Consider the following 23,533-nt stretch of genomic DNA (forward strand, 5'->3'; position numbering starts at 1 on the left):
TTTATATAAGCATGTTGAAAAGTGCGATGATCACGGGCAGAAAGAAAGCATGGAGTAAGAGTTTAGTTTTCTTGGTCCTATGGTTTGGGTCACTAGGGTCCTTAACCTTAACCCTTACCATAACCCGTACCTAACCTTAACACTTACCTTTACTCTTTTAACTGTAAACTTCATTGGGATAGGGACGTCCCAAGGATCCCGGATACCATAGGACGCACCCTAGGGTTTGGGAGGTAGAAGGTAATGTCGTAAAGCAGAGTGTCGTAAACCAGGTGCAGGGAGGGGAGGTGAAGCGGGGGGAGTGGGGGAGAGAGAGGAGGTGACTCTCCAGCAGCATTTAGACACAGCGAAAGGATCATGGCGGATGGCCCCAGGTGTAAGCGCAGAAAGCAGGCAAATCCGAGGAGGAATAACGGTATGTAAAACTACTCTGATGTCCCTTCTTTTCGTGTGGTGAAGTGGACTAGAATGTGTTCTATCGAATGCTCTATTCTCCGAAGACTTTAGTACCTCCGGAGTCCCGGTTTTAGTGGGTCAAAGTGCTGGAAAGTAGCAAGTAAGCGCACCATTATAGCCCTATGTGGCGTACCGTTATACCTGTCTCGCGACTCTCCCTCCGCCTAGCGGTTGAGTGCACCACCCTGGACCGTTATACGCACCTAATCCCGTCACTTCACTCGCTTTTGGATTTTGTTTCCCGTCCAGTCCCTTTTCATTCTATTTAAATTCACTTTTCCATTGTTTTTTAGTTTTCAACTTGATAGCTTGTTTCACCGTCTCTCGCCTTTGGGTAGCATTTTAAAACCTGTGCCTGGGAAAATAACGTTACCTGGTTGTTTTTGCGGACTGCGGTATTTTTCCATCAATATGGAATATAGATTGATGTTCTYAAATGAGTGAATATGTGTATAAGGTTTATTTCTTCAATGCTCTTTCGAGAAAAATAACTGTTTCTGTCGCTTTTCTCTTTGTCGCAACGTAGCAGGTAGCGCGAACCATGACAAGACACTGTTGCTACATTGAGGGCTCGGGCTTTAGGAAATGTTTTTACTGTGGAAATTGTGCTGTTCTGCTGCTTCATATTATATTAAAATGCATGCTGTTATGTTTATGTAGGCTACACATCTATTTTCTCACTACTTTTATTTGTAAAAGATGTGTAGGCGTGATGCACGCGTTTTCACAATTGACAATGGCAAGTGTGCATTACAAATCATTCGAAAAGTTATTGCTAGATAAGTAGAAAATATGCAGAACAAGGTAAAGTAGCTATAATTAATAAACATAAATGCAAATGAACTTCGAACGAAAAACGTTGTTTCTGTAGCATGCATTGTTGGGTAACGTTTCAGAGAATGGGATGAATATATCAAGCGCTGTTTGTGTGAACAAGGCACAGCCTATATAAACAAGGCACAGCCTATATAAGGAGTGTGGGTTTACATCCACAGTCCTGCGCTGGGAATTCTGATTTTACACACTCAAGGTTTGGTGGCGTGGGAGCGAAACTTGAAGTTGGAGCCAATCTGTTCATCCAGAGTTTTTATACTTAAATAATTGTTATTTTGTTTTTGTTTGTGCTTTTGTGTGTGTGGTTAAAAGGCTGCAATGTAGAGTTGTCCGGGTAGCCCAAGGCACAGCCTATATAAGGAGTGTGGGTTTACATCCACAGTCCTGCGCTGGGAATTCTGATTTTACACACTCAAGGTTTGGTGGCGTGGGAGCGAAACTTGAAGTTGGAGCCAATCTGTTCATCCAGAGTTTTTATACTTAAATAATTGTTATTTTGTTTTTGTTTGTGCTTTTGTGTGTGTGGTTAAAAGGCTGCAATGTAGAGTTGTCCGGGTAGCCAGTGCGTTTCGCGGAATATTTTTCTTTCTTTCTCGCAAGTAATTTAATCAATTTAATAGTGGAAGGCTTTTATCGGGAAATCATGTTAAACCCTATTTGACTTGCACAGATCATGATCTTCGGTTTGCTTGTCTTTGCCTTGTGCATTTTATTAGTCTCGTGTGTTCTCATTTTATTTAGTTAAGGGACTTGTGACTTTTGTTTCAACATCGGAGGTGGTAGTTTTTCACACATAGGAATAATGTTTGTGTTGTAGGCTGTTTGGAGGCATATGGGTTTTTCTCCTGTAGGCTAGCTGACGACATGCGTAGTCTACTTACAGCCTCGTGAGCACAGTCACCAGCACAGCATCGCAAGTGGTCGAGCCACCCAGCACAGCTTGCAGGAACTGAGAACATGTTTACCTGATCCGGAAAACGGGTCTTTGGTCTTTGTAAACACCCCTCTGTCAAAACATAAAAACAAACCAGGAGTCTGATTTCGGGGGACTGAATACGCTGTTAGATTCCCGTGAGACGATTCCTTCTCTATCTTCCCTTTCCAAAGCAGCGGAGAGCGGTCCCTGTGCGGTGCGCCGCAACAAATGGCAACTTGTGCAGGTAGAAAAGGCAACCGTGTCTGTAGGCGCTGCATGCTGTCATCATGAGTGAATTTAATGTGATTTTTCTCTTGGATATGCTTGTTGTGCTTACTCTCCTCGTTTGTTTTCGCTTACTGTCATTGTATGACATGGACATATTTAGTGTGCTCCTTATTGCTTTTAGGCTGAAAAGGTGTTGGTCACCGGTCCATATCATGTCCGCTCTTGATTGACGACGGTTAATTTTGTGCATTCTGTAAGGTACACACCTTTATAACGGACCTGTTCTAGCGCATTTGCATCTGTCATGGTAGGCCTACATTATTTATAGCCTAGGCTACATTTACGACATTTTGGCACTGTAAACTTTGTCCATCTGATGTTCGTTTCAGAAATAAATTGAGTTCTGTTTTATACCTTATTCTTTGTATTCATGTTATCAATTTGAAATGTTATATGTTTTCAAATACATAGACTACTATATAATACATCAAGAGGGGGGGATCGGACATAAAGTTCAGGAGACCATAGTGATGTCTTAATCATGTGATATGGGTGCATCAACCTGCTGGGTGGAAGGGCTCAATATACTGTACCAATACAATGTGAGACAGCGAGAACCTGGGTTGATCCAATACCTCATATTTGGCGGGGGTGTTATGTTTGTCATCAGGTTAAAAGCCTTTTAGGGGCAGGGGTCTGTAGTGTTGGTTACTGAAGCCAAAAGGTACTTAGTTGTCTGGCCCTCCCCTGTCCTGTATTGGTTGTCTTCCTGGGTCGGACAGAGCAGAACAGGCTAAGACCAAGGTGAGCTCCTGTCACAGCTGTAAACATGGAGGTGCTAACAGCCGGCCAGCTGGCAGGACGACAGGTGTTTGCAATCTGTGGGATACTAGTGTTTCCATTGGCTTCCTTTGTCACTTCTCCTATCCCGTCCAGGTCTAGTCCAGCTCCCCTCAGGAATAGCAGTGGCCATTTCCTGGAATGGCAATTTAACACTTCAAATTTGGGAAAAGAGGAATGTGGCATGGTATTAACCTTAACACTTTTGGCCCGTCTTTGTAGATGAGTGCGAGTGGAAGGTATTGGGCCTACATTTCAAAGGAACTGAGTATACAAAACATCCAAGACCTAGACTGACCAGGTGAATCCAGGTGAAAGCTATGATCCCTTATTGATGTCACTTGTTAAATCCACTTCAATCAGTGTCGATGAAGGGGAGGAGACGGGTTAACGAAGGATTTTTAACGGGATATGGTAGTAGGTGCCAGGCGCACCGGTTTGAATGTGTCAAGAACTGCAACACTGCTGGTTTTTCACACTCAGCAGTTCCTCGTGTGATCCAAGAATGGTCTACCACCCAAAGGACGGCCAGCCAACTTGACACAACTGTGGGAAGCATTGGAGTCAACATGGGCCAACATCCCAGTGGAACGCTTTCAACACCTTGTAGAGTCCATGCCCTGATTAATTGAGGCTGTTCTGAGGGCAAAAGGGGGTGCAACTCAATATTGTTTCTAATGTTTTGTACACTCAGTATTTGTATATAGGTTGGATTTCTATTTCTTTGAATTTATCAAAGGAGTCTCTGTCTCTCTGTCTGTCTCTTTGTAACACACACACATACAGTACAAAACAGTTTTGGAAGGTTTTTGTCTCAATGCTACAGAAGAAGAAGAATGGGTCTGTGGGTCTAGTTTTGGCTTCTGTAAAGCTGTATGATGTAACAGAGGATGTTTATTTGGCTGGCAAAAGTATAATTAGTGTGCTGGACTCATTTTTCCCTCTAAATAATATTGAATGTAACCACACGCTGTAAAGTTGTGTGAGAACAATAAAGAAACACTGGTTAAGCTAACACTCTTAAGAAAATAAGATGTTTTGGCCATTCCAAAGGCTTCAGGGGGAGAGGGGTGGTGTTCTGTGGGCCGGCATGCTGCTTTAGTGTTTTAAAAGCCAGCTGTTAACATTTAAAGGTCTACTACCCCTGGTGAGTGGAGTTTAGCAGTAGAGGAAATTTTCATTTATCAGTTATTTTGCTTTGGAGCAACTTCCTCTGCTGCATATGAAAGTGCCAAGTGTGAGGAAAATCCCCCGCCCCCTCTTCTCATCCCCACTCACCCCCCCCCTCTCCTCCACCAGTCCTTTATTCCAGGGGGAAGACACAGTAGCCAGGGGTGCTGTTGATTGCCCCCTGACCTAGGCACCCATGCGTGCCTCCACTATGACTTCACTTTCCCCCCTGTGCCATTGTTGGGTTCCTTCCAGCATGTCCAATTGCGTTTGTGTTTAAGTCCTTTCAATAAAAGGATCCTGAGGGGTAAAAACCCTTGTCCCTACTCCCTCAATCCCTCTCTGTCTCCCTCCATCCCCCTGACCAGTACAGCCCCTCAGTCCTGTGGAGTTTGGTGGGGAGGAAGAGGGACAAGGGAGAAGGATAAGGGGGGAGAGGGGCTGTGAGAGCTGGCAGAGTGACACTGAGGTGCTGCTGGAGAGGAGAGCCAGTGGGAAGAAAGGTGGACACTCCCTCACTCTGTCAAACATGACAGCTCCTTTTACATTAGAATCGTGTGAGTGTTTCCTATGGAACGGAATGGAGAGGATTAATTTAGGTTAGCGAGGCAAACTATAGCCTAGGTATTGGGTTTATAGACTTCCGAGGTTCTGTCTTGTGTCTTGAATAATCCGTTTTTTGTTGTTTTTGTTTGTCACTTTTATGTATCTCCAGGCTTTTTAAAATGTATGATATGAAATTCTAATTTACACCATTCAATTCACCATGTCACACATTTCAATGATTTCCCGGCAGACAATTCTGTTTGTGCCCATAATCTGAGGTAACGCACTCAAACCCTTTCCCACTGTTGTTGAGGGAGCTTAATGATTAGCAAGCTCCTGTAGAGGCATTGCATTACCCTATAAAAAGGTGCTTTCTCTTGCCTTAGAAAAGCCGTTTTAAAACCCAAGTCAGTTTCACTAACCCCCTTAACTGTGTTTGAATGTGCTTTATTGGGGTTGTATGTGGATGAATGCTTAAATGAACCATTGTGTGTTAAGGCTTTGGTTGGAGAAAGCCTGAGGAGAAAGAGCCTAGTTACCTTTGCAGTCTGCCTGCTATACTTCATACACTTTCAGTGGAAGAAGAAAAGGCCCATTGAGTGGGGCTGGCGTGGGGAGGGAAAGACCTTTTCACACTCTGCTTGTGGGAAACTTCTATCTGTACTGGGCATGGCCATTTGCATATGACCCATGCTCTTCCCAGAGACCCCAAGACTGACGGAGGAATCTGTGGAACACTCTGAGAATTCATCACAATCTTCCTCAGTCTCCCGACACGCAATGCTCAGGTTCTTGCGTTTGCGTGTGCATTTTTTGGGGGATGTGCACACCCCTCTTTTGTTTTGAGAATGTGTTTAGGCTATTTGTCTGTGTCATGCACATTTTTTGCTGAAGGCTTGTTTGTGTCTACTGCCGATGCCTCCTGACTGTGTCATTTTGTGTTTAGTTTTTCCTGRGTGTTGTCTAAGCCACGTATTTAGAGTGCGTTAAACTGAGGATGAGTCCTATAATGTGCTCCAGCAGCAGGCAGGAGTCCCCCTCTCTATAACCCATATAGGGCCCACGACAGAGCAGCGTGACTGGGCTGCCAGGGCTGGAGGTGCCGGGGGGCAATGCGGGGGCTGACATAATGAATGAGGAGGAATAAGCAACGGAGTGTCAACACTGTTGTTGAAAGGACAGAAATATTGTGTAGTTATTCAGTTGGGGGTTGGCGGGACAGGGAGGGGGAGGTGGAGCTGTGTGTGTGTGTATCGGGGAGTAGGCTATGCAGCGAGGCGTCAGGTCCACTGAACTGAACAAAAACATGCCCGGGGGGGGGGGGGGGGGGCTCAGAAGGATCGAGAGGGAGACTGGGCTCCAGAATAGAATAGGATAGCTCCTTGTAGCTAGATCAGGTCAGGAGCCTTCCTCAGTGGTTTCAGATGCACTCAGAGGACTGAGAATGGGACCTTGAAGGAAGCAATGAGATATTGTCAAGCTCCCTGCTATCACACTATTGAGTGATTCATATAGGCCTATTTCCTATTTTTGTCCTTCAGCAATTGAAAAAAATGCATTGATTTGACCAATGACATTTCCTCCTCTCCTCCACTCTGACATGCCAGACAGGTATGTTGGTAAGATGACCTCACCCAGCCCACAGGCCTCAGGATTTGTTGTGTATCGCTTCTTAGGGAAATAAATTCAATGTCTACTCTTCCCTCTCTCCCTCTCTACCTGGATATTGAGACAGATGGGAGTTGAAATTACAGTCCAAAAACATATTAAGTGTCTACTCCTCCCTCCTCCCTCTCTCCCGACCCTCCCTCTTTCTCTTTTGTTCTCTTTTTCCTCCTACCTGTTCCATATTACATAGAAACAGGTGGGAGTTGAAATGATAGTCCAAAAACAAATTAAGCCTGTTCCGCAGACCAGTGTTTCCCAAACTTTTTCACTCAGGGCCCCCCTTACATCATTGGGGAACATCCCACGCCAGGTGGGAGCTGAAATTATAGTGTACCGTTGTGTATAGCCTATACCTGGGGGAGATGGCAGCTCTAAATTGCCATCCTTTGGGGGTTATTCATTGTGAGCAGGTTTATGTGTCTTTTTTAATCATGTGTTTGGTGGCTGATCTTTAGGCTGGGCTAGTCCTGTTGGGTGTTGACACTACTGTCTGTAGCTTCAACCTCCCCTTTCCTCCCTCTACTCTACCCTCCTGTCCTCCCTCTTATCCCCTGTTCCTCAGTGTCTTTCGCTTCAGCCTCTCTTCCCTCTCTCTCTTTCCCTCCTCCTCTCCCATTCTCCTCCCTTCCTCCTCACTATGTATTGCCTCAGCCTCTCCTCCCTCCTCTTCTCCTCCCCTGTTCCCCAGTGGAGCGGTTAATGAAAGGCCTGTGTTAACAATAGGCAGGCAGCAGGCGCTGGGCCGCCAGCCCTCATCATGCCAGCTTGTGTTTGGGCCACAAACTCATCAGTGGAATCTTTGTTCCTCACATTTAACCTGACATTTCACTACCATTTTTTCCTCAAAACCTGACAATGCACAACTGTTGAAGCAAAATGGCGGCTGTATGTATGCAGAGATCATAAGGTTTTGTACCTGCATCACATTTGTTTTTATCATGAACCTTTACTGCAGTGGGCTAAATCAGGGTCACACGGAGTGTTTCTTGGTAGTCTTAAACAAATCTACTTTGAAACAAAAGTATACATCTCACACACATGGTTATGGGCTTACAGAAAACAACACACCTGTACCATGTCAGATGTAGAGTTGACATGTATTCATTGTTGAGTTTGCATCCCAATATTACACTTTATATACATCACAGAAGACTGAAATATAACAAAACCGTTTGTTGCTTTTCTCTTCCTGAAGCAGACTGATAACGGGAGTCCCAAATGGCAACATAATGTCTATTTAGGTACTACTTTTGACCAGGGCCTATAGTGGCCCATAGTGCACTTTATAGGCATAGGGTGCCATTTGGGAGGAAGCTTTAATGGCAGAATGTGAGAGCAGTCTTGTCTCACACACTGACTACACCTAGCATTGAGCTCTGCTGAAAAATACTATTCACTCACTATATCTCTATCGCACTGGCAGGGCCAGGCCGGGCCGGCACAGCCACTCACTCACTCAGTCACTCACTCAGTCACTCACTCAGTCACTCACTCAGTCACTCACTCAGTCACTCACTCAGTCACTCAGTCACTCACTCACTCACTCAACTTACTCAACTTACTTTATCTCACTCTCATTAGTCCTGTGTGTTGTGATGTTTACAGACTCTGACATTCAGCGTAGCAGCCAGCCTCTCTCCTCTCCACTCCTCTCCTCTCTGCCTGACTTATAAACAAGGTGACTCAGGGTTTCTGTTAAAGCTGTAGGCTGGCTAGCTACCTATCACAGTGTGACTGTGTGGCCCTGTGTTAGTCACTCACTGTATCCTGAGGACAGGGACATCACAGGAGCCATTTTAGTCTCTGTCAACATTTTCATATCATTAGAATGGCTCTGGATACACACATCCCTCTGGGTTGCGTCCCAAATAGCACCCTATTCACTATAGAGTGCACTACTTTTGAGCCCTATGAACCCTGGTCAAAAGTAGTGCAATATATAGGGAAAAGGGTGCCATTTGGGATGCAACCCGGTTGATGAATGAGTTTGGTCTATAAACAGCTTTATAAGCTTCATTCACCACTATGCCTGTTGATCAGAGGCTGTATCGTCTCATTTGCTTATGGTCCTTAATTTGATCAGGTTTTGGTGTGTCTAACTACCGACCTAATACTCACCTTATGTCATTGACTCGAGACTAGAGCAAAGTACACCTAGTCTGTCCAAGCTCCAACCCCTCCAACTCTCTCTGCCAACTCCGGGAACAGAGAACCCTATAGGAACCACGACAGATGTAGGATCTTTATTTGATCCTGCAGCAACAGGAAATGTTAATTATTATGTGGATTATATTAATGGACATTTTTGTAGGGGTTGATACATTTTTTTGTATCTATCGTTCAGGTGTTGGCCATCAAAACACACCTTGGCCTCAGCCTCGCTACACACGTTTCACCCACAGAGTTGGGGTGGACGGAGAACAGGAGTAAAAACGAGGTCAGCCATATAGCCAGACAGTACCACATCTGTCCTCCTCTTACTCATAGAGATATCATCCTGGTCGTGCTCATTATTCTGGCAGACTGGCACCCAGCCTCCTGTCCCATTTAGACAGAGGGAGAGCCAATGAACTGTGGGTTCTAATTGATCATGTTTAGAGTCATATGACACCATTTATTTAGTGCTTAATAGTCTTTGGGTGTTTGTTTGTGTGTTTGTTAGTTGTTTCTTGCTGTTGATCGACACACGCCTGCCACCGTCGTTACGCGCACCTGCACTTCATGAGACTCACCTGGACTCCATCACCTTCCTGATTAGGAAAGGGGGGGATACCTAGTCAGTTGTACAACTGAATGCCTTCAACTGAAATGTGTGTCTTCTGCATTTAACCCAACCCCTCTGAATCAGAGAGGTGCGAGGGGCTGCCTTCATTTTCTTTGGCACCCGGGAACAGTGGGTTAACTCCCTTGCTCAGGGGCAGAACGACAGACGTTTACCTTGTCAGCTCGGGGATTCGATCCAGCAACCTTTCGGTTACTGGCCCAACGCTCTAACCACTACCTCCCTTATATCTGTCACTCCCTTAGTTTCTTTCCCTAGGCGTTATTGTTTCTGTTCCTGTGTTTCATGTCTGTACGCTTCTCGTGTTTCTTGTTTTGTTTCATTAATTTATTAAATTCACTCCCTGTGCTTGCGTCCCGATTCTTAGCGTACACGTTACAACCAGGCATCATTAGGTGTCTCATCTGTTAGCTGCGCAGCACTGAGTTAACATCACAACATGCCTGGTGTTGCACTACCTCTCTCTCTCCCCATCTCTCGATCTCTTTCCAAATTTCTCTTTTTCTCTTTCTTTTCCCATCTTGCTCTCTTACTCTCTTTCCCCATCTTTATCTCTGTGTGTGTGTCTGTCTTTCTCCATCTCTCTTTCTCCGTCTCTGTTATCTCTTTCTCTCTCTCTTCCTCCTCTCCCTCTCTCTGGCAACTGCCAGGTTTATCCTACTCCAACATGAGCAGGTGCTGCAGGCACCAGAAAATCACTTCAGCACTCATAAATAACACCTAAAAAAGTATGAGAGAGTGGGAAGGAGGGATAGAGAGAGAGAGAGCGATGGGGAAAGAGATTTAAAGTTTTGTCTGGCAGTGGAGCTAGCCTAGACCAAGCAGGGTGTGGCTCATCTCATGGTCAGGCAGTTCCTCAGTCCTCCTGCAGAAGGATATGCTGCTGCTCACTAAGAGCAATGTGAGCTTCTTAATATCTTCTGTCAGCTTGAATGAAGTGCCTGCCCTTCTCAAATGTATTTGTTCACCGCTTTCCCTCCCTTTTTCTACCAACTACCCATAAAACGTTTCAGCTATAGCCTACTCTTTCATGGCACATCAAATTAGTCAAAAAAAAAATCTTTTAAAATGAAAAGGACACCACTTAGTGAACACACAAAGAAGAAGTTGGTAGAAAGAAAGACGTAAAGTATTGTCATTCAGTTATCTTTTGCTGTCATTAAGAATCTAAGAGCTTCTGAACAATGTTAATTGCCCAGTGCTCTACAAGAAAATGAAGTGGTCAGAAAGGAATTACATTTAATGCACACTTTAATAATCTCCCACAATAATGAACCTGTTCCCCAAAGAACTGAACCCCATAAATAAATCTAAATGGAAGAGTATTAATTAACATTAATGAAATGAAAAGTATAATGCAAGAACATGTGTTTATACCCTAGGCTACTTCAAGTCTTTAGTCTGTCTTCAGCCACTTCAGTCAATCACTTCTCTGAATCACAACCAGGAAGTCTGTGTGAGATTGCAGCTCAGGATACAACCTGAAAGGGCTTTATCTCTGTCAAAACAACAGTCTTCCTGGCCTGGGGATGTTTCCCAAATGGCACCCTATTCCATAGGCCTATCCAGTGCTAAGGTCTATTCAACGCTGGTCTGACCAATCAGAATCCATGCTTTAAGATTGTTTTAAACACAAGGACTGGGATATGTTCCGTGATGCCTCTGAGAATAACATTGACGTATACACTGACACGGCGACTGAGTTCATCAGGAAGTGTATAGGGGATGTTGTTCCCAATGTGACTATTAAAACCTACCCAAACCAAAATCCGTGGATAGATGGCAGCATTTGCGCCATAAAAGCACGAACCACCGCATTTAACCACGGCAAGGTGACTGGGAATATGGTTGAATACAAACAGTGCAGTTTATGCCCTCTGTAAGGCAATCAAACAGGCAAAACGTCAGTATAGAGACAAAGTGGAGTCACAATTCAACGGCTCAGATACGAGACTTATGTAGCAGGGACTCCAGACAATCATAGATTACAAAGGGAATGAGGATAACACAGTGTCACCGACGTGGCCCGCTCCCGAGGTCTGTAGACTCTCGTTCTCTGTGGCAGACATGAGTAAGACATTCAAGCGTTTTAAACTTTGCAAGACTGCCGGCCCAGACGGCATCCCTAGCCGCGTCCTCAGAGCATGCGAAGACCAGCTGGCTGAGTGTTTATGGACATATTCAATCTCTCCCTATCCCAGTTGCTTAAAAATGTCCACCACTGTTCCTGTACCCAAGAAATCAAAGGTAACTGAACTGAATGACTATCGCCCTGTAGCACTCACTTCTGTCATCATGAAGTGCTTTGAGAGGCTAGTAAAGGATCATATCACCTCCACCTTACCTGACACCCTAGACCCACTTCAATTTGCATACCGCCCCAACAGTTCCACAGATGATGCCATCGCACTGCACACTGCAAACTGCCCTATCCCATCTGGAATACCTACAGTATATAAGAATGCTGTTCATTGACTACAGCTCAGCTATCAACACCATAGTACCCTCCACATTCATCAATAAGCTCGGGGCACTGGGTCTGAACCCCGCCCTGTGCAACTGGGCTTTCTGATGGGCCGCCCCCAGGTGGTGAAGGTAGGAAACAACACCTCCACTACATTGATCCTCAACACAGGGGCCCCACAAGGGTGTGTGCTCAGCCCCCTCCTGTACTCCCTGTTCACCCAGGACTGTGTGGTCTTGCACACCTCCAACTCAATCATCAAGTTTTCAGACGACACAAGAGTAGTAGGCCTGATTACCAACAATGATGAGACAGCCTACATGGAGGAGGTGAGGTACCTGGCGGAGTGGTGCCTGGAAAATAACCTCTCACTCAACATCAACAAAACTAAGGAGCTAATTGTGGACTTCAGGAGACAGCAGAGGGAGCATGCCCCCATCCGCATCCATATCCACGGGACCGCAGTGCAGAAGGAGAAAAGCTTCCAAGTTCCTCGGCATACACATCACTGACAATCTGAAATGGTCCACCAACACAGACAGTGTGATGAAGAAGGTGCAACAGTGCCTCTTTAACCTCAGGAGGCTGAAGAAATTTGACTTGACCGCTAAGACCCTCACAAACCTTTACAGATGCACCATTGAGAGCATCATGTTGGGCTGTATCACCGCCTGGTACGGCAACTGCACACCCTGCAACCGTAGGGCTCTCCAGAGGGTGGTTCGGGCTGCCCAACTGGTCACTTTAATAATGTTTACGTACTGTTTTACTCATTCCATATGTATATACTGTATTCTACTTCTATTCAATGCCACTCCGACATTGCTCATCCTAATATTTATATATTTCCTAATTACATTATTTTACTTTTATATTTGTGTGTATTGTTGTGAAGCAGCCTATTTAAGGTTTCTTGTTTGGAGTGGGCTCCCCAGACTGGGAACAGCATAAAAGCCTTTAGTTGGGAGGAATAGCTGTGCTGCGCGTTTAGGCTAGTTTTAAAAGCCTTGTGAACAAAGCAGAAGAAAATTACTTCTGTGATAACAGAAGTATTACAATTTTAGTTGTGTAAATTAAGGGGTACTGCAGGAATGAGAGGGCATTTTTTTCAAATAGCAGCAGATACAGGTTCATAAAGGAGGTCTGGCTCCTCACACTGCAGAATGTATAGAGCTGCCACCTGTAATCCCAGAGTCTCAATGCATGCATTGTTGAAGTGATTTTCCCTTCTGTCTTAGATAGACCCGGTGGGCTGACTTAAGGTGATTGGCTCATTTGGAGGAGTCATTCAAAGTTGGTACTCATTTGATTGATAGAAAATTGTCTATTAACCCTGTCACCCAATGCTGTATCAAGTCAAATCTTCACGCTTTCACCTTTTGAGTGTGTGCCACTGACATCCAATGTTTCCCAAACACCAACCTGCCTTGAATACAAATGACCCGGTCCTTATTCTGGCAGCTATGCTAACTGCCCCCCTTCACTGTAGAAGTCTGGAGGATAAAGAAGCTTCATTCAACCAGTAAACAGTGTGCGATTGTGCCTTCCTTGTTCTAGTGCCAGGATGTAGCACGTCTCGTGGCACGGTGCCCTCGACCATCTGCCCTGTACCATGTACCATTAACTGATAAATGTATCTCTGGTGAGTGTAGAAACTAAATTAGCTACTGGTCTTGGGTCAGTTTTACGTTTCCCCCAGTAATGTTTAGGATTTGTGCAAGCTGATCCTTTCTACCTAGAAAGTCCTTGTAGCTAACACGGCTGAGAGGTGGGTCAGGGTCAGTGGAAGCTCACTTCCTGTCGGTGAACGGTGCTGTAGCTGTTGTGTGAACGAGGTTAGGAAGGAAGGTAAAGGAGGGAGATGCACCCATGAGATTACCTCATGAGAATCATAGTGTTCTCTGCATGGGTCTAATGCTGTGTGTGTGTGTGTGTGTGTGTATGTGCATGTGTGTGTGCCTGCATTCGTGCGTGTTTGTAGGTGTGTGTTAGTTTGCTAATGCATTCCTGACCTCCACCTGAATGCTAACCTGTGAGTGAACCGTTTCTTTCTGAGGCCTCATGCCTTGTGCCCCCCTCCCATCCAGCCCAGGCAGTAAACCTTAAAAAGAGTCACAGAGAAGCGTTTCACATGGGGGGCTGTTACTAACAGATGTTTGGACCACGGCTCCTTTGCCACTCAATAACATGGGCATGTATTTTGGCCCACACCTGTCTTTCTGGAATGGATACACATACTTTGTGGGCACTGTTACATTGTTTTACATGATCCACTCATGTAAAATACCATCATACTTGAAATAATAGAATGCTTTGCTTGATCAGATTCAGAGTGATCTATCTACGACTCAGGAAGATTACATTTTTCTTTAAATCTGGCAATAGAAATGATGACGTGATGTTATTTCCCCCAAATGGAAATGTCTTAACATGGTAAAGGCCACGGCAAGGTAAAGCATAGAGGGCACTGACTCTCCACTTAGGCCTTAATTCCCTGAGTTAAGCAGCCCCTGTTTCCTCCCCCTGGCTGGCTAATTTAAAGCAGTGGCTTCCTAATCGAATGTCTGTCTAATAAATCTATTAGATCAAAAGGAATCTCCTCACTCTGGCTGGCGCGTGGGGACAGAACGTCTAGACAGGGAGAGAGAATGTTGCTACGCAGTTGTAGAGTCACAACTGAAGTCGTCTTACTGTATCCTCTCTGTCAGGAAACATGGAATGAGTTGTCAATCAATTTTAGAATTAGAACAGAAGGAATCTTGCCTACAGACAGTAGGCTTTGATTCCATCTGCAGGCATGGAATGAGTTGTGATTCAATCAATTCCACAAAGCTGTATTTATATCCTATATATAGGAGGGTAGGATTAAACCTCAAGAAAACAAGGATACTTTTTAAGGTAGCCGTAACAGTAACAAGTTCTCAAAATGAAATGTTTCCTTTTGCATTAACTGGGGGAGGAGGATCTCCTGTATCTTGTAAGATTAGAATAATGTAAGATTATGTATATGTGCCCCAATTGTAGATGCTGTTGTAGATGATGAGTCCATTGAGCCAAATCATAATCATGCTCCTATCCTATAGTCCTATCCCTGGATTGCTAATCTAATCCCCTAGAGATGCATATTAAAGCCTGCTTTAAATGGGGTTGTGTGATCAACAACCAGATTAACATACCAATAAAGCATACATCATGATATAGGCAAGTGGGGGGGCCTAGCTTGCTATTAAAATACAGATATGGAGGATTACGGTCTCTGTCTGTCTGTCCGTGGAAAGAGGATTAGGTGGCGGAGGGCAGACAGATTGGATTTAATGTGTGTGTTCGACTAAATGATTGCTGATGGATCGCAAAGCCTTCATGTAGGGAATGATCTCTGCAAGTCTACCCCTTACCCCCTGCATGGTATACACACACGCTCGCAACCACACAAACACACACACCTCCCTTCCCTCCCTCATGCATGGGTGATAATTACAGCATCACAGGGCCCCTACTTTAGGAAGCACAACAAGAGCGTGACTAGTCTGTCTGTCAGGACAGAAAATATCCTCATGATGCTTAGACAGACAGTAGTAGGCACTAAGCATAACTTCCTGCTCAGCCCCCAACAGAACCAGAGGTTTCAGAGGTTTCATCACAAGTCCCAGCTGTTTAGTGGAGGAGGCTATGGTTAGCCTAGGTGGGTGATTCTCATAAAACTGACAACAACAAAAAAAATACATTTTCCACCATAATTACACTTGGAGCATTAAGATTAGGATCTGTATTTCTCTATTTCATAGTATTTATTTTGTTTATTGATCAGATATTATGCATTTGTCTTAATCCTGGCATAGGAAGGCCACCAAAAACCCTGAAATTTCCATCCCTAACTATAACATTTCCCGACAAGATAGAACTGCCAAAGGGGGCGGAGTTGCAGTCTACTGCAGAGATCTGTGTTACTATCCAGGTCTGTACCCAAACAATTTGAGCTTCTACTTTTAAAAATCCACCTTTCCAGAAACACGTTTRTCACTGTTGCCGCCTGCTATAGACCACCTTCTGCCCCCAGCTGTGCCCTGGACACCATATGTGAATTAATTTCCCCCCATCTATCTTCAGAGCTCGTGCTGTTAGGTGACCTAAACTGGGACATGCTTAACACCCCGGCCATCCTATAATCTAAGCTTTATAACATCAATCTCACACAAATGATCAATYAACCTACCAGGTACAACCCCAAATCCGTAAACACAGGCACCCTCATAGATATCATCCTAACCAACCTGCCCTCCAAATACACCTCTGCTGTCTTCAACCAGGATCTCAGCGATCACTGCCTCATTGCTTGCGTCCGTAATGGGTCGGCGGTCAAACGACCACCCCTCATCAAGACACTGTGCCATTAACTAGGCATCTTAGTCTTCAGAATCATAGTTGATTGTTGCAGATGCATAATGGTTTTATAACTCAATATGCTGCTGCTATGGTTAAAACTGGTTTTATGAGAATCATCCAAGTGTGTAAAGGATGCAGTGGAGGGAGGCAATAAAAAATAAAAAGATAACCTTTATTTAACTAGGCAAGTCAGTTAAGAATAAATATTTATTTACAATGACGGCCTACAACGGCCAAACCCGGACGATGCTGGGCCAATTGTGCGCCACCCTATGGGACTCCCAATCACGGKCGGTTGTGATACAGCCTGGAATCGAACCACGGTGTCTGTAGTAACACCTCTCGCACTGAGATGCAGTGCCTTAGACCGCTGTGCCACTCGGGAGCCCAGTGTTGGTTCGGTTTGGTCTGGTTACTCCTGAATAATGCCTGTGACTCATCATCCCTACATCCTGTTGAAAATAGAGAAAATAACCTCCAGAGATGTATTTGTAAGTCCTGCTTCCTCCCAGTGAGTGTCCTAGACCTACCAACTTGCCCTTTCCCTCGTTTCTCCTATCTACTCACACAGCTCTGCTGTAGGCCCTTCCTCTCTACTGGGCCTCCATCCTCTTACCCCCTCATCTTGCTATAGCCAGGGACGTTTTGAGGAAAGACAGATCAATCAGGGAAGATGTGTGTCTTTTCTTTTTTTTGGTAGTATGTGTTGTGACATCCTATAAGGAGGAGGTCAGAAACCTGACAGTGTGGTGCCAGGACAACAACCTCTCGCTCAACACGGTCAAGATAAAGGAGATGATCGTGGACTACAGGAAAAGGAGAGCCGAGCACGCCCCTATTCTCATCGACGGGGCTGTAGTGGAGCAGGTCGAGAGCTTCAAGTTCCTTGGTGCCCATATCACCAACAAACTATCATGGACCAAATACACCAAGACAGTTGTTAAGAGGGCACGACAACGCCTATTCCCCCTCAGGAGACTGAAAAGATTTGGCACGGGTCCTCAGATCCTCAAAAACTTTTACAGCTGTACCATCGAGAGCATCCTGACTGGTTGCATRACCGCCTGGTATGGCAACTACTCGGCATCCGACCGCAAGGCGTGACAGASGGTAGAGCGTACGGCCAAGTACATCACTGGGCCAAGCTTCCTGCCATCCAGGACCTCTATACCAGGAGGTGTCAGAACAAGGCCCTAAAAGTTGTCAAAGACTCCAGCCACCCTAGTCATAGACTGTTCTCTCTGCTACCGCACGGCAAGCGGTACTGGAGCATCAAGTGTAAGTCCAAAAMGCTCCTTAGCAACGTCTACCCCCAAGTCATAAGACTGCTGAACAGTTAATTTAAAGGCTACCCGGACTATTTGCATTGACCCTCCCRTTTTTTTMTACACTGCTGCTACTCACTGTTTATTATCTATGCATAGTCACTTTACCCCTAACTACATGTACATATTACCTTAATTACCTCGACTAACCTGTATCCTCACACATTGACTCGGTACCCGTACCTCCTGTWTATATAGCTTCGTTATTGTTATTTTATTGTCTTTTACTTTTTTTWAACTTTAGTAAATCTTTTCTTAACTCTTATTTTTCTTAAAACTGCATTGTTGGTTAGGGGTTGTGAGTAAGTATTTCACGGTAAGGTCTACACCTGTTGTATTCGGCYCTTGTGACAAATACAATTTGATTTGATAAAAGATTTTTAGGCTGTTGAGCGACGTAGTGTTAGGTGGAGGTAGTGAGGGTGTGTAAGTACATACACATGTAGTATCACAACACCCAGATGTCCTCCAGATAGGCAATATGTGTCCTAAGAGACGTGTGCTTACGTGCATATTTGTTTGTTGATGTGTGAGTATTTGCTATCTGTGTGTGTGTGTGTGTGTGTGTGTGTGTGTGTGTTGTGTGTGTGTGTGGTGTGTGTTGTGTGTGTGTGTGTGTGTGTGTGTGTGTGTGAGTCAAACCTTTTGCCTGAGTCTGTCCCTAGCTTGTTTATCCCCAAGGGTGCCTATTTGTAAAGCAGGGGAGGTTTAATCATCTCACTGACACATGTCCTCGTTATCACCCTAGATTAATGAGCTCTCCATTAATGAAAAAAGCAGGATGTGCTATCCTCCACACGTTTAACACCAGCCTGTACAAGAGAGGGCGGAGGGAAGGAGTGAGAGGGGGGGATAGAGAGGAACAGATACTGTAGAGAGAGAGAAAGAGGGAGGGGGGGACGGAAATATGATGCGAAGCACTGAGCACTCTCCAGGTAGAATGACATCACTCTCTGAGGGAGATATGATATCTATCAGCTCTGTGTTTATTATCCATAACAGAGAGGGTGTGTCTGGGTATTACAGCCCTTACTGTATTTTTGTCTGGATCAAAGCCTCTATTCTTTCTCTTTGTGTTTCTGTTCTTACAGTCATCTCTCTCTCAGTATTGTTGAATGAAAATCCTATCTGTCTATTGTTTAATATAATTTTGCTTTATATGTATCTAGTGTGCTGATTACTAAGTGAGGTTTCCTATGTGACAAAGCCCATGGGATGTACTTTGTTTGACCATGGCACAATATAGGGAATAGGGTGCCATTTGAGATGAAGACAAAGCCAATGGGTTGATGGATAAGGTGTGGATGAGACAGGGAGAGATGGGAGGCAGGTGCAGCTAACGGGGAGTGCAATCATCAGATACCAGGAACCAGCAACAGGATAGCAAGGTTGCCGTGGCAACCTGGCGTTATTGATTAAACGGTCATCTCTGAGCTCATGCAGCAACCAGGGTTCCCAGTGGAGATGGTACTGGTCCTTTTACAAGGAGAGGAGGAGTGATGCACTGCTCTCTGTCTCTGAAGAGGGGCTCAAAAACATGTTTACATCTGTGCTCAAAGGCCCTAGTCCCCTTACTCTTCTCTGTACCAAATACTATCTCTTTCTTTCTCTCTCCCTCCCCCTCTCTATCTTTCTCCCTCTCTTCTCTCTCTCCCCCTCCCTCCCCCCTCTCTCTTCCTCCCCACTCTCTCCCTCTCTCCAGTCTGTGTCTCTATATAAGGGTGTGTGCTGAGACGTTTCATTGGGTGTTCCCACAGCTTTAACTCACATGGTTCAGCCGGATTCACGGGGCTGTGACATACATGGAGATTTTGCTTTCCCATTTAACTAGAATAGAGGGACACTCGACCAGACCAGCCCTGCCCAGACCCAGTGATTTAAAGCATTTGCTGTAAATGCAATGATCATGATGTACTGTAGGGCCTATAGATTAAATCCTATTCATAATTACCTGCTGGCGGTGTATAGGCCTACAACTTTTGAATAGTTTGCAGTGTGTTTGGCTGACTTGAAAGTTGACACCCTCGTGGTATCTTCTTTCAGTGTAAACCAGATTACCCCCCCCCCTCTCTCTGTAGAGCAGAGGGTGCAGGACAGGGTCACTGGTCATCTTGCCCAATCTCAAATCCCTACCAGATGTCTCTCCTCTCCCACACCCAGTGCTATGGTCACGCCTGGCTCTTGCTCTGGCTGCGGAGTGCTAGGCTATAGGACACTGTGACAGTGTCTAATGGAGGAATGGTGTAGCCCCGTCAGGGACGCAATACTCTGCCAGACAACAGCCTGGTTGGCAACTGGAGGGGCATGGGGGAACAATGAGTAGGAGGCCTAGGCTATACCTTTTAATACAGCCCTGTGATCCTAGGTTTCTCCTGGGTTTGCCTCTGTAACTTGGTATAAATGGGTCTTCCCAGTTGGGGAGTTGTCTGTACAATATCTGGTGTGTTGAGGCTTGACTGACGTTGCGGTCTTGTACTTTCAAAATATCTCTGTTTTGAGAGAACTTCATGACACATAGGCAGACTTGCTTTGCGAGGCGGAGAAGCATGGAAATTGAGGCTAAGGAGGCAGAAGTACTCCCTTGTGTACCACTCAAAGATGGGATTTCCTGCTAGCCTTAACACAGGCCTACTGTGATGATCACCCCTGATACAGCCCAGCTATGCAGGAGATAGCAGCACAAGCTCCTTCTCCTTCTCCCAGATTAGGAGTTGTCTCTAGCTCCTCACCCCCCCAGTCACACTACACTCGACTAGAAGACAGAGCAGCTCTCTGTCCGGGGCTCATCTGTGTGATAGGCGTGACCCTGCCCTGTTAACCCATGACTGCTGAACTGAATACCAGCCCCCAATACACTTAGGCTACTTCCACACCAATGTTGAGAGCTTGGTGTGATGACTAGAGAGGTTAGTTATAGTGAGAGTTACCCCTAGAGTCTGGAGTAAAAGTACACATTGTAGCAGTGAGGATTCTGGACCTACAGCTCAGTAAACCAAAGTCCTGTTTAATGAAAATCTGTCCCAGCTAGCACATAACTTTCTGAGAACCATATGTTTCTTAGAGGTTGGTGAGAGCAAGGCTGTCCAAAGGTTATTTGCATACAACCTTCCCAGCTAGCGCACAATGCTCTGAGAACCATATGTTTCTTTTGTGGGACTTCAGCATAGCATTTCCTCAAGGTTCAATTTAAAGTAATGTTCTTAGAKTGTTCAGAGAACGTTAAGAAACAACATTCTGTGGGAATTTCAGTACTTCAGCATAACGTTTTCTGCGAGTTTCCTTATGGTTTTATTTAAAGTCATGTTATCAGAACATTAAGACAACCTTTCATAAACACCACAAGAAAACGCTAGTTCAAAGAATGTTCTAAGAATGTTATTTAAAAACATATACATTCCGTTCTCTGCTTCAACAAAGCTCTCTCTATCCTCTATCTTGTTAAGTGTGTTCAGGTGTGTTGGCAATGCCCACTAATTGGCCACACCTGATCTTAATGAGTGCTTTGTTTCCTGTTTGAATAGACTAAAATGACAGCTTTGTATGAGTAAAAAAAAACATAGCATGCTAGCGCCATCCTGGTGAAGCAGTGGACTAATTCCATGGATAGAGAACATAAGATCATAGGTTTGAATCTCACTGATGCCACAATAAAACAGAAATGTGTTTGCTTGATTAATACCTAAGAATGAATTTCCATGTGGGAAAAACAGTTAAACTAAGCTAGTAGCAGCGTTATTAAGTGTATTTTAATAACAAAATGTTATTTAATTACCTTCAAATAACCTATAATTTCTGTTCTAAGAACGTTAATAAAACATCCCAGGAAGAATTTCTGGGAACCACATTATAACATAATCAGAACCTCCCTGCAACCTTAAAATGTACGTTCCCAGAACAGTTGAAATTGTTCCTAAGATCCCAGAACGTTTACAAAATGTTCCATTTTGGTTCATGGCTTCGTTCCCAGAACCAATGGGAAACCAAAAACGTACATTCCCACAACTTCCAAAGAACCAAATGTGCTAACCGGGTTGTGACTCAGCATTCATTAGATGTGCAGACAGCCAGACAGCATTCTCCTGGAGGCCAGAGAGGAAGCCAGCCAGTCAGTCAGTCTGAGGACGGTTGGTAAAGAGCTTGGTTTAAATGCTCAGAACGTCCTAGCGGGCCAGTTTAGCCAGTGTGTCAGCTCCCATTAACCTGGGCCAGGCCTGAGTGACAGGTAGACAGCTGTACCATCGCCGCTATGTCTGTACCGTTTAGCCTCCCTGCACTGAGAAATACAGTGGCCTTTGTCACGTAAGACTTGGGAGATTCTGCTTTACATGTTATTTTTATAAAGTGTGCAGCTCGTCTGTCTGTGTTTTGATTAGTTGTTGTGTAAATTGAATTGATTTAATTTGATTACGTTATTATTTAATTCCATTTCATCTCTATAGAGCTGCTGCCTATGCTGTCTGACAAAATCACAATTTTAGTAGTTCTTCAAAGTAAATAAGGCATACTTTTATGACTGCTGAATACCATCTGTCAATCACTTAGATCATGTATTGTCTGGTAGAGATACCTCACGAAGCAACTACTCGTATCTCTCTCGAACGTGCATTCTTATCTCGATCTCTGTGTCTACACCACACTAACTTAACATAGCAAGTGTAAATGAGGCGTGCAATCGATTATCGTCATTGTATTTAATTACCACATTTTCTGTGCTAAACTATGTAAAATATTGGCCTGTTGGAAACTACAACTCCCTAGTACATCACACAGTCCGGGCTTGATCTGATTTATCTCTAGAGAAACTGCAATGTGCGCATTGAGCTCACAGGAAAAAAAAGAATAAAATGGAATTCAAATCATTTAACCAATGTTGGTCAATTAGTAGCTTAAAAAAATAACGGACATTTCGGTTAATTGCTAAGCATTAATTGGTGTAAAAGCTGTGTGTGGGTTGGTGTGTCTCCCAGAAATCCTCAGCAGAGGTTCGTAGAGGAAGTGAACTGAGAGAGAGAGAGGGTCCAGTCAGTCATTCCCAAAGAGGGAGAAGCATGTCTGGCTGCTCTGGAGTGTAAACAGGGGAGCTAAATAAACTGCTGTATGGGGCAGAGGAGTGCTCTGGGGAGAAGAAGGGGAGAGAGACAGAGGGTAAAGGCGTCACCATACTTCAGTTCAGCTGGCGGCTAGCCGAAGTCAGCTAGGCGAACCGAACGAGTGTGCTCTACTACTCCCTGAAAAAACGTGAAAAAAGTGGCAATAGTACTGTTTGTCCATTTTGAGATGCCGTGCATTGGCTATACACTTCCTAAAAAGATAACTCAAGAAATATGTCATTCATTTTGATGTTTTTGCCCTAGGAGATCCCATACAGCAACTTTACATCTAACTAAGATGTTTGGTGCCGTATTTCTCAATGAAAAATGTGCATGAAAACAAGTCATCTCTCGTTGAATGACAAAGACTTTAGTGAAGAATCCCTACTGTTGACCAATCACCAATGAAGAGGCGTAGACTTCAGAAAACATTTTGTGTGCCCGAACAACCGACAAAAAACCTTACCGAAGTCCAAAACAAACAAAAACGTCACAAAATGTCGTCATAATATATGCACAAACTCTTCCAAACTGTTTCGGCTGGGAAGCATGCAGACGCCTTAAGAGGGAAGGAGAGATAGAAAGAGAGGGTGGGCAGCCCAACTGGAGAGAACCACTGACTCTACGTACCTCAGGCAACAGAGAGCAAGAGTCAAGTTAGGTTAAAGAGGACTGGAGGACTAGATAGATAGATAGATAGATAGATAGATAGATAGATAGATAGATAGATAGATAGATAGATAGATAGATAGATAGATAGATAGATAGATAGATAGATAGATAGATAGAGGAACAAGGGGCATGTAGAGGGAGAGCAGAGAGCGCTAACTA

The 23,533-nt window shown here is 44.6% G+C and overlaps 1 protein-coding gene across 1 annotated transcript in view; it reads left to right on the top strand.

Annotated features, from left to right (window-relative positions):
- The first annotated feature begins 321 nt into the window (after nucleotides 1-321).
- Nucleotides 322-23,533, top strand: part of LOC111953453 (zinc finger E-box-binding homeobox 1-like) — an 88,654-nt gene continuing 65,442 nt past the window's right edge. Inside the window, exon 1 of the mRNA XM_023972739.2 lies at nucleotides 322-415. Coding sequence (XP_023828507.1) covers nucleotides 358-415 — 58 coding nt within the window. The 5' untranslated portion in view covers nucleotides 322-357. The remainder of the gene's footprint in view (nucleotides 416-23,533) is intronic.

This window comes from Salvelinus sp. IW2-2015, linkage group LG27 (genome assembly GCF_002910315.2).
Source record: "Salvelinus sp. IW2-2015 linkage group LG27, ASM291031v2, whole genome shotgun sequence".
Classification (NCBI taxonomy): domain Eukaryota; kingdom Metazoa; phylum Chordata; class Actinopteri; order Salmoniformes; family Salmonidae; genus Salvelinus; species Salvelinus sp. IW2-2015.